General features: G+C 35.5%; 2 protein-coding genes across 3 annotated transcripts; one reads left to right on the top strand and one right to left on the bottom strand.

Annotated features, from left to right (window-relative positions):
* Positions 1-398: 398 nt before the first annotated feature.
* Positions 399-3,684, top strand: LOC127968334 (GTPase IMAP family member 8). Of its 2 annotated transcripts, none has more exons than XM_052569477.1 (5): positions 399-665; positions 826-1,467; positions 1,775-2,581; positions 2,685-2,792; positions 2,959-3,684. In XM_052569477.1, the coding sequence occupies exons 1-5, from the start codon at positions 641-643 to the stop codon at positions 3,075-3,077; spliced, it is 1,701 nt and encodes a 566-aa protein (XP_052425437.1). In that variant the 5' UTR covers positions 399-640; the 3' UTR covers positions 3,078-3,684. The 2 variants fall into 2 exon arrangements, with proteins under 2 accessions (XP_052425437.1, XP_052425438.1); XM_052569478.1 differs by having other exon boundaries at positions 400-650.
* A 1,751-nt stretch (positions 3,685-5,435) lies between these two features.
* Positions 5,436-9,198, bottom strand: LOC127968335 (uncharacterized). Its single transcript, XM_052569479.1, has 3 exons — positions 8,932-9,198; positions 8,239-8,362; positions 5,436-6,437 (listed from the first exon to the last, which is right to left on the bottom strand). Exons 2-3 carry the CDS (start codon positions 8,282-8,284, stop codon positions 5,818-5,820), a joined length of 666 nt encoding a protein of 221 aa, XP_052425439.1. The 5' UTR covers positions 8,285-8,362; positions 8,932-9,198; the 3' UTR covers positions 5,436-5,817.
* Between the last annotated feature and the right edge of the window lie 3,048 nt (positions 9,199-12,246).

The following is a 12,246-nucleotide window of genomic DNA, read 5'->3' on the forward strand; positions in this document are numbered from 1 at the left end:
TGACATTATAAGAGTACAGCCCACCTGGTGTAATAAAAGACGCAATCTCCCTTGCCCTTTCTGTCAGTGGCACCTGCCAGTAACCTTTAAGTAAATCCAGCTTAGTCATGAACTTTCTAATCTTTTTGTATTTTCTTTTCTTTTCATTCATTATACAATTATATATAAAAGACCTCAATCATTAGCTTGCTCTATTATATCTGTTTTTGTTGTTTATTTATTACATTATTTAAAAGCCCTTGCTAAGTGTACTGCGTTTAAGCTGAGACTTGTTATATCACTTATATATCATTGCACTTTTTGTTGTTTTTGATTGCTTCCATTGTCCTCATTTGTAAGTCGCTTTGGATAAAAGCGTCTGCTAAATGACTAACTGTAAATGTAAATATCCTATGGATACTGACTAAATATCTTGTATGTGTTTTGGCTTTAATAAGATTTCCCCAATAAATGAGCAGTTGCACATGATTCCTGTACTTTCTGTCAACAAAGCACTTGAATGTGATGAAGTTTTAACTGCAATATCAAAAGTGGGAAGTAATAATTGTCAATAGCACGTGAACGCTGCTTTAACAGCTGACTATAAGATTCGGTGTTTGTCACATTTTCTATGGCTGCAATGCATTAGAAACGAAGGAAAATGGAACAAGGTAAGGTTCAGTTTGGTAAGATGATAAATATCTTTTCTTTTGGATAAATACAAAAACATTCTTTATTGTAAAAGTTGGAATATAATAATTACATAGTCATTTTACATATATTTCATATTTTGAAAGGAAGTTGTAGTTTGATTTTCCAATGTCCCCATGTTTAATTTCATGACAGAAATAAGAGCTGTTGTTCTGGGGTGGCAGAAATCTGACAAAGCCTCAGTGATAAACAGCATTTTAGGTGATAAAGTTGAGCCGAATAAATACTTTGTGAAATCTGTGAGGAAAGATGGTGAAGTGAACGGAAGGAAGATATCTCTGATTAATACTCCATGTTGGTGGGAAAATTATGATTTGCAGGACTCACCAGAGGCTGTTAAACAAGAGCTGGTTTGCAGTGTTTTCCTGTGTGAACCAGGACCTCACGTCTTTCTGCTGGTCATTAATCAAAGTTTGCCTTTTACTGAAGAAAACAGACTCACCATCGAGAAGCACCTTAGTCTCTTTGGTGAGAAAATCTGGAGACACACAATAGTGTTGCTTACTCAAAGAGATTCAGCGAGGAGCTCAGATCTTCAGCGGATCATACAGAGATGTGGAGAAAGATATCATGTCTTTGATTTTGAAAATAAAAGTGCTGGAGGCAAAGATCTACTTGACAAGATTGATGATGTTGTTGCAGCAAACAATGCAAAGCATTTTGAAACACATGATGACATGCTGCTTGACATTCAGAGAAAGAGGGATGAAAATGAAAGAAGAGCAAAAGCCAGACAAGAAAAAGTTCAGGAAAAAGGAGACCTACTGAAAGAAATAAGTAAGTCATACATACATGTTTATACCAGTCAAACGTTTGGATTTATGTTAATTCGTGAATATTTAGAGGAGTTTTAAAAGTGAAATTCAAATCCAAGAGAGTGTGTCACATGTTTTGATTACCACAATCTTTCCCATACTTCCTTTTGTGTTACTTCAGAGTTTCCATACTGTGATTTAAAAAAATTAAAGGTTAAAAGTAGAATTACTAAATGTGTTCAAATGTCTAACTGGTAGAGCAAATTGCAAACATGCAAGTATCAAAACATTGTTTTAATGATTTTTTTGTTTTGTTTTTTTCCTTAAAGACGCTGTGGCTCCGCTTTCAGAACTGAGAATTGTTCTGCTGGGTTGGATTATGTCTGGAAAGAGTTCAACTGTTAACACCATCTTCAATCATGAAATATTTCCAATACGAAGAACTCAAAAGTGTACAAGTTACACTGGTGTAGTGAATGGCAGATCAGTAACTGTGTTGGACACTCCAGGCTGGTGGAAGTATTTCTCATGTAAAGTCAACCCAGAAAATGCACGGGCTTCAATCTTGAAGAGTGTAGGTCAGTCACGACATATGCAGTTCCCTCACGCCATGATCTTGGTGGTTCCTATTGATACTTCATTCAAGAATGAACAGAAAAGAATCATTACAGAGTATATGGTCACTTTTGGAGATTATGTCTGGAGACACACCGTAGTTCTGTTCACGTGGGGCGATAGATTTCCAGACATCTCAATCGAGCAGCACATTGAGAGTGAAGGTGATGCTCTTCAATGGCTGATTCAGAAATGCAGGAACAGATATCACGTCTTTGACAACACAAACAAGAATAACCGAGATCAAGTCACAGAGCTGCTCCAGAAGATTGATGAGATGGTGGCAGAAAACAGTCTGTTCTCCCTCAATCCTCAATGTGCTGCAGAAGAATACATTCATGATGCTGACACACAACAAGATGAAGACATAAGTCTGGATGATGACCGTGTGCTGAATTTACTACAGCAGGAGCTTAACAACAGGTTTAAGGAGATTAAACGTAAACTAAAACACTTAGGGATGGATTTCACTGAATGTACAGAGACCAGAAGTCGCCGTAGCATTTCAGACCCTCCAAGCTGTAAGTTTGCACCCTCCAAGCACCCTCATTACAGCTTATTACACAGTGTTAGTTTGATTGATTATATGTATTTGAGCACCCTGTGCCCTCATCTCTCTTTCAGTCTCAGCTGAAGAGAAAGTCAAGGAAAAGATGAGGAGAGAAGGAAGCAGATGGGAAGCAACTTTAATGGACACGTTCTTGAATAATCAGAATCCTGAATCATCGCCGGGTGAGTTATTTAGCTTTTTAAGAATACCTCATGATCATGATCTGGATTTTCATAGCTTGAAGGACATTTTTTTCCCTTAATATTTATATAGCATGAAATAAAACTAATGTATTGTCTTGCCAGAGATCACATTTATTTTCTACCCCTCACATGTTCATATTCACAGATTTACGTGAGAAGGTGTTAGTGTGGCTTCAGAGATGTGATGAATACAGCTCAACTGGATATGGAACAAGCTCAAACATCAGCAGTCTAGAAGATCTAGAGCCCAAAGACAAGACATAAAAAGCAGTTTACAGAATAAAGAACTCTTTAAGTTTGTTTTACATGTGTACAATATATATTAGATACAAACTCTTTGTTCTGAATGTGTTTAATAATTGTGTAAGAAATATGTTAATAAATATGTTAATATTTCTCATTAATAATTTGAATTATTGTATGTTATCTAAAAACTCTATTTCATTATATGATTATTTCATGAAAACTGAAGGTAACCTAAATGATTTAAGTCACGTTTAGTTTTTATTTAGTTTGTTTCTGTTTTCCTGAGCCTTAGTTCCTATTTTCTTGGTTTCCAAAGTAAGTTTGTTTTCTTGGTCTTGGACTCCATGTCTTGTTAAGTTGCTTATTATGTGCCCTCACTTTCCCATTCCCATTGTTTGGTAAGGTATTTGGTTTGTAGCAAAACTGTTAAAAAAATTCTGTTAGAATTCCCGGCTTTTGTTTTATATGCTTTGTAAAAGTTCAACTGCTGCATCTGGATCCACCTCTCCTCTTCTTACCTCCCCACTTTAAGAGATTAAATCTAAGTCAACGAACAGCAAAAGAAAATAGTTGCAAACGAAATTCCTCCCATGAATAATTGTTGTATAATACATTTATTTGTTCATTTTTTAGTGCTGATGTCCACCCCATTAAGGATTGATTAAATTCTGCAGATATAAGAGATAGCACATGGCTTCTTATTAAACCAGTGAGAAAGTGAAGTGAAGTAGTGATGTGTCGTTCGTGAACGAATCAATCTTTTTGAACGAATCTTTTAGGTGGACGAATCGTTCTCGTTCACGCTATCCACTGACTCATATTTCTCGTTCACTGAAGTTCCTCCCTCCACAGAAGCGCGGCGCTATAAGCAGAGTATGAGCAGCTCAGTGAACCGGGTAACTGAACTGTTTGATCCTATCGAAGAATTACTCAACCTCGAGCCAATAGCCTTCGAGTATGAGATGACAGAGCATGTGATTTGTTGAATGTAGTGAACGAATATGCCCTTCAATTAACTAGTTTCATATGAGTCTGAACGAGATCTAGAGATCTTATCATCCGTGAATGAAATAACTGAACTGATACCCATGTCGTTCTTGAACGAGTTGTATCATTTAGTACATCTCGTTCGTGAATGAAATGACTGAACTGGCACACATATCGTTCGTGAACGAGTTGAATAAATGGATACATCGTTCGTGAATGAAATGAACTGGTACATAGTTTATCTCGTTCGTGAACGAAATGAATGAGAGTAAACCGGGTTAGTCTGTCATTTAGCGTTTCAATCTCACAAAATGCAAAGCGCAGTTTCAGGTACTGTGCACATACGCTTGTTTTAATATTAAGCATACAGAACTCGTTTAATCCCGATTTATGAATGTGAATATATAATACACAAACTGTCTGACCAAACAATTAAAATGCTAATTAGGCAAGAAAACCTTGTGCTTTGTTCATCTGGTCAACTTAATTAAACTTTATATATTGAATGCGATTATGCACACATTTTTATAAAGCCAGATCAGTTTTTGTAACAAGTCAATACGTTTGTTGACTTAAGAAATAACACATAATACACAATCTTTTTTGCCACCTGCTGGCATATTTTGTGTAATACGAAGAAATGACCACTGAACGAATCAGTGAACAATTCTGAACGAATCATTTTGGTGAACGAACTGAAAATGAACTAATCTCTTGAAAGAATCATAATTTCCACCACTAAAGTGAAGTGACATACAACCAAGTATGGTGACTCATACTCAGAATTCATGCTCTGCATTTAACCCATCCAAAGTGCGTGCGTGATCATCAGTGATCATTGCAGTCGAATGATCTGATGAATGGCGCTACGGCCGACCTATAGCGGTTGACCCCGCTCCTTTTGGCAGGCTGAAATGCTCAGTTTGTTTCTTCCTGTAATCACAGACAGGTTGATGATGATCAAATCAGATCTCTGTGCGAAGCACTGATAAACTGATATTTCCTTACTGACACTTCAGCAAAAGATAGAAATAACTGACTTTAAACATTTATAGCTGGTGAAAATTCTAGTGGCCTAAGACTTTTGCTCAGTATGTATGCCATACACTCTTGGTTCACAATGTCATAGAGAAATCATTGCTTCACAATTGAAATGGTTCCATATAGAATCTTTAACATCTGCAGAACCTTTCTGTTTCAGAAACGGTTCTTTGTGGTGAAAGAAGGTTCATCAGATTATAAAAAGGTAAGAAAGAGATAGTTATTTAAAGAACCGTTGACTGACTAGTTCTTTGTGGAACCAAAAATGGTTCTTGTATGGCATTGTTATAAAGAACCTTTTAAGCATCTTTATTTTTAAGAGTGTAATAGAAACCCTAGGACTGCAAATTCAATGATTTCACTCTTAAGTTTTAATGAAAGCAAAACTGTACATCTAAATCATGGGAATATCAAATAATAACCCCATTAATTACAATAAGGATTTAATGAAAAAATAGGACATGACATGTCATGTAACATGACACTCTTCACAAACGTAAAAACAAAGATCCATGCACAAATCTGTCATTAACAGATATAAAATACTTTGATATTCAACATGACTCAATTTCATAGTTCCAGAAATACAAATTTATATAAATTTATCTTAAACCTTTTGATGACTTAATCTCACAAATGTTGATATATTAGACTTTTGTTTTCATAATTTGGTAGAAAAATGTTGCATATGAAAATCCAAAGACTTATAATTAAGGTAATACCTGTCCGATTACATGACTGAACATGACACTTCTGAACCCAGAACAGATACACTGGTTTTTGGACCAATTGAGATTCCAGTTCCCAGGAATTTGGCCTCCACCCCACCCACACCAAAAGACACACCCGTGTCAACTCCAAGCCCGACTTTCACACCAACTGGACCGGCTTTAGCTGATGCACTGGCGATTTCAGCTCGAGCCATTGCTCCGACTCCAACCAAACTGGCTTCTGCACCAGCTGAGGCGTTTGGGCCTTTGGCTTCTGCCTCAAATACACTGTATTCAGCACGAGCTTGTCCAACTCCTGCTTCTGCATAGACTCCAGCCTTAGGAATCCTCTTTCCTGGTTTGTCTTCAAGACCGTGAGCATATTTTCCAGCTTGAGCATACTTCTTTTTTGCAAAGGCTTTTGGTGATCTGTCATATGTATCAATTATGTTTATGGTATCGACTAAATCAACATGAGCTGATGTGACATTCACATTGGGCTTCTTTGTAGTATTGCGTTTGATTTCCCAAGTTTCCTTTCTTAATATTTTCTTATTTATGTCACTTGATATTTTTAGATCTACACTGTGTTTTTTGCCTTTGCACAACTGTTTGGTATGAGGTATGTCAGACTCTTCATCTGCAAATAAAACAAATGAACTTTAATGCAATGCAAGCAGACACAGACATTTAGAAAAACAAGATTTATAAGAATTTATACCATTTTACACTGAATAGTAAGTTAGTTTTACTTAATTTGGCAAGTTTTAAGGTCTGTAGTTGTTAGAGATGGGTAGTAACTGAGTAGCCTAAATTTACTTTGACAACATTTTGTAAAAGTTTGTGGTAGATTTATACGTGGGTACATTAACTTCAGGCAATTTCTAATTAAAAAACTACTTTTACTTTGCATGTCATTCCTTTTACTTTAATTAAGTACTTTTAATGAAGTGCATGCTAAGAAATGCATAGTTTATTCTCATTGAGGGAATGCCCCATTCACAAATGAATCACACTTTTTAGTGGATTCAGTTCAAAGGTTTCATTAAACGTTTGCAAAATCAAAAAAAATAATTGTTTGCAAATCAATTTGAATGATTTGTTCAGTTCTCAGCATGCACTGAATCTCGAAATGAAAATTTTAAGAACACAGAGATCCGAAACAGGATAAAGTGGCCATAATGAATAATAGGTTGATTGTGCAGTTCACATTCAACCTTCTTTGTGAGAAAGATTCATTCTTTATAACAGAACTTTGTGAGATTGCAATGAACAAAGAGGAGTGACAGTTTTTAGTTATTAAAATGAGCTTTGAAAGCTATAATGTATTTTTAGAATTTGCTTGCAACATCTCTTTGTTGGCCACACACTGCAAAGTTGTGGTTATTACAACATATTTAGGAAGAAATAATAATGTGGCAAAGATATATGTGAAAATGTGCATTAAGGCTAAACCACCCTCAATAATTTCAGCAGCATCCTTAATTCTGAAACTGGGCAGGTCATGAGCATTTTTCCTGCATGAGTATTTTTCACTCCAGTTTAGAAAGAAATAATTGTCACATAAAAAGTCACATAAATCACTGTTTACACAATTCACACTGCTATCACATTCCTCACTTACTGTACATTACACTGCTTACTTAAATTACTCACTTCTTTAACACTGCTGCCTACTATCCATATGCATCTTTGCTCTTTCGTGTTTTTTCACCTGCCCGAATGCTTTGGAAAGAAGGAGAAAGTGGTGCGCCTAGCATTTTCCTCGGGTTTTTAGGCATGATATGTGAACAGCCCCTAAACGTCAGCTACTTTGCAGCCTTTTTTGTAGTTTATACCACGTCCTCAAAAATCCTCATTTATACGACTTCCTACCCTATGTAGATTTTTGTTTGATGTTTAAATTTCATCTTGGTTGTCCTAATTATTTAATTGCCACTTTATCCTTATTGCTACAATGAATGAATGGTATTTATTTAAATGACACGATAGAATTAATCTGCGCTGAGGTAACGTTCGCCGTGATGTCGATCAAGTTCAGCTGACAAAGGCATAGCTGTCCCCGTCTCTCAGTTTTTTTTCACATTTGATAAAGTCTCTTTCTTGTTGTTAAAATTCAAAATCGTTTTTACATTTATACATTTACATTTACGTTTTTACATTTACATTTATATATATATATATATATATATATATATATATATATATATATATATATATATATATATATATATTAAAAAGAAAGGAAGTGATCTTTTTTATATGTATTTGAAATATTGCATACAGATATTGAGTGTTTGGGAATATTCATTCACACACATATAATATACCACAATTAGTAAAAGAACCATTTTAGAAATAAAAATGCACAAATAAAACCTATCATTAAAAAAGTTTTTCAATGTTAGTAAATAAAGACAGGACTATTAGAATATACTTACCATTGTCGTCATGTCCAGGGTAATTTATATTTCGATTTCCAGACATTTTGGGTGTCAGAAATTCTCCACAGGGCTTTGGTGGAGTGTCGCTGGTGAAGTTGTGACTCGGCCTGTACCGCCTCTCCTTAAACACGGAATAAGGCACCAACTCATGGTTAGAACACAATGGCTTTTGCCCTTGATCACTTTGAAATAATTTCATAGACACTTAAAAAAAAAGCAGAGGAAGCATTAACTGCTACAATAAACAAATGGAATCCCAAGAGCGTGACATCACATCCTGTTTGGTATAGATTACAAAAAAAAAAAAAAAAAACTTAAGATCCTGCTGATGCAAATATGTCCGTGATTTTTCAACACACACACACACACACACACACACACATATCACTGGTTCCAAGAAGAACCTCTAACATCCACAGAACTTTTCCATGCCATTCTGAATAACATAATTTCTTTAAATGTTGTTTCTCAGTGCATATTTAAACCCCACCTTATTCATTTTTTAAGTTGAATTGGATCTAAGTTATGAGTACAAATTTGGCTTGTAAAGCAATGCCACAGGGGGGCAGACTTTGTTAGTTGAATACAAGTCAGTTTATATATTACAGTTTGTATATCTAGAAGCACAATTATTCTAGAACTACTGTATACAAGTATTAAATAAAGTACAAATATCAAAAAGTTATTTACTCAAGGCAATATCAGCAATGGCTCTGGTGGTGGAGAAGCTCTTCAGGTCCCGAAGTGGTATCTAATTTCATCCTCTCAGATATTTAAACTAGTGACCTCCCCAAATGACGCAAACTGGGAACACCCTTAACATCTTGTAGTAGCCTCATTGGTTATCTCTTCTTTCTTTTTCTGCACTCCACTGTAGACCTCATCCTGCAACAAGCCAATCACTTCTTGTTGGGAATTCTCTCATATCGCTATTCTCTTATTAAACATATGCTTAATAAGAGTTTTTAAACATCTTTTCCTTTCCTATCTCTTTGATGGTGAATTCAGCTTCTGCCCACACATAAAACTCAGCAACACTCCAGCCTAACTACACTGAAAAAACCAATAAATAAATTTACTTAATTTTTATTTGGCAAGTTTTTGCACAAGCATTTTTCAAGTAAATTTAACACATTTGGAAATTAAGTAAATCTAAAAAGTAAAAAAAAAAAAAAAAAAAAAACGAATAAGTATATTTTATTGAGTAAATTTTAATTAAATAATATTAAATTAATGTATTTAGCAGACACTTTTATCCAAAGCAACTTAATGTGCATTCAGGCTAACAATTTTCACCTATCATGTGTTCCCGGGGAATCAAACCCCCCAAACTTGCGCTTGCTAATGCAATGTTCTACCACTGAGCTAAAGAAACACTTCAAGATCTTGTGAAAATTAAGTGCAAATTTCACTTACTTACTTTTTTTTTTGGAAAAGTTTTTACACTTATAAAAAACCCGAAACAGATATTCTAGAAATGTCTAAATGTAAAATATTTTTTTTCAAAACAGTTTCATCAAATGAGGGTAAATAAGTCTCTCACTTCTGTCCCTTTAAACCAGTTTACAGCAAAGACAGCACGAAGGACTGGATGCACATGATAAATATTCTGCAATAAAGAAAACAGACAAAAGAAATAGCACTGTAAAACCCAATGTGTAAACTTTACTCAAACCATTTGAGTAAATAGATTGCCTTGATCTAAACCATGTAAGTTTTAAAACTTTGCATTCAAGTTATTAAGTGATTAACTAAGTGCTGATTGAGCATGAGTGATGAACAGCTGCTGTTAACAAACAGAATCACTGAAGAAAAGAGAAACACAAGAACTACTACAACTGACTTCAGACACAGACTTAGATGAAATCAACTGAAATAAAATACATGAAATCTCTCAAGATCTGATAAAACAACCCCACAAACAGCATCAGCAGCTCCACTTATTAATAACCAGACTGACTTTATTTCTGTCAGACGTCTACAGAAGATCTTATTGAGAATGAACTAAGGTTTAGATGTTGATTTATTGTTTCATTTGAAGTAACCATCTTAGAGATCAGTGTTTGCTTTAGTTGGGCTCTTGACCCTTGACTTCTGTCTTAGTCTTTTCTCTGGCTGTTATAACCGTGTGTTTCTAAAACACATTTGTTGTAACTCAAAAACCCAGAAGAAATGCCATCAGGTGTTAACCTGTATCTAGGTGTAGGTTGTTATACTGTATATCGGTGATGATAGTCATCAATTATTGAACTGTACGGAGTCTAATCTCTGATGAAATATGTGTGGTGTAATTTGATTGATTATAGTAAAAGTGATTCTAAGAGCCAGTGCTTCTGTGATAATCAGTTAATATGAATGACTTTTCAAACAGTGTGGTCTTCTACAGTGTCTAACAGTCACACAAAGACATCAATAATCAGAATATGAACCTCAACAATGGTGACCATAAAAAAATGCTGCAGAGCATGCTGGGAGTTCTGTACTACAATAGTACCCAGCATGCATTGCAGCATGTTTTTTTTCGTCACCATTGTAGAGGTTCATATTCTGATTATTAATGTCTTTGTTTGACCAACTGGCATAGAAGAAAAATGTATGTGTACAAAAATGTTTAGAAAGTCATTTTTATATTAACTGATTATCACAGAACCACTGGCTCTTAATGTCACTAATACTAGAATCACTTCTACTAATTACACAACACATACTTCATTAGAGATTAGAATACAATGAAAGTGCTCTACCTAACTTATAATTGTAACAGTTATCAGATGAATGTGATTGGTACAATGGAGCATGGGAAATGTAGTACACCCTGGACAGGACAGAATAAGAGTTAATTGATGGCCTCCATAGCCGTGACAGGACAGACAGGAAGTTCGTAGGCTGCCTTCGTGGCTGTGACAGGACAGGCTGTGAGTTCACAGATGAGTACAACTGACACCCCTGGAGGTTCTGCAGCGGCTGCCACTTCTGGAGAAATTACAGCGGCCATCACATCTGGTGACAAGACAGCGTGAGCCATTACCTTGGGAGATTCTGCAGCATCAGCTGCCACTTCTGGAAACATCATAGTAGGTGCCTCTGTCTCACAAGTCTCAGTGGTGGTGTATGCAGCCCAAAAAACTCCATACAGCAATCCCCATTGTGGGAAAAAAGTTCAGGAAAAGGGGGGGCTAGAGTTAGTTGTTTTTTTTTCCCTGCATTGTCTTTGTAGGTTCAATTTCTGTTTCTCTTCCCTTATCTTGGAGTCGAGTCTGGTACAGAGTGAACCTATCTGACCTTTTCACATGCAAGTCCCTCTTCTTTCTTGGACTCTTTCCTATTCTTCATTTTTAATTCCTGTTTTTAGATTTTTAAGTATATTTCTTAATGCTTCTTATGCGAGTTTTGATCTTTTGTGTGTCAGACTCTGTTTCATGTTTTGTGTGTGTTTTGTTCTCTGATTGTTTATCATTTGATTCATGGGGTTTTCCCTTTATTTCTATTAATCCCAGGTGTGTCTCATCATCCCCTCCTCCTCTCATGTCTTTAAATAGTGTTCCCTGTTTTGAATTCCTTTGTCTGGTACTGTTCATGTCTACATGTGCTACATGAGTTTTCCTTGTTATTATTAAACTTCTTTGTATTGATGTGCACCTCGTCTCTCTCTCCATTCTTTGCTCCACACTCCACTCAGTAGCACACACATTGTGTTCATAATTTTATTCTTAGGAAGCTGTGTCATAATAGACTGTCCTGAAACTCCCTGCAATTTTAATCTTTAATTTGTTAATTTGTTAATTTGTGCACTTATATGAGCTAATTTTCAAGTCACACTTACTTAATAGCCTGTATGATCTTTGAGTTTATGCCACCACCACATGCTTTCAGAATTATTTTAAATAGGAGTTTCCTAGTCAGAAATTAGACACGAATGACCTCTCAAATTGATTTACAAGTGGGAAACTCTGAGATAACTTTGCATAAGAAATGAAGGAAAATGGAACAAGGTAAGGCTCAGTT

Source organism: Carassius gibelio, chromosome B11 (genome assembly GCF_023724105.1).
Source record: "Carassius gibelio isolate Cgi1373 ecotype wild population from Czech Republic chromosome B11, carGib1.2-hapl.c, whole genome shotgun sequence".
In the NCBI taxonomy this organism is placed as follows: Eukaryota; Metazoa; Chordata; class Actinopteri; order Cypriniformes; family Cyprinidae; genus Carassius; species Carassius gibelio.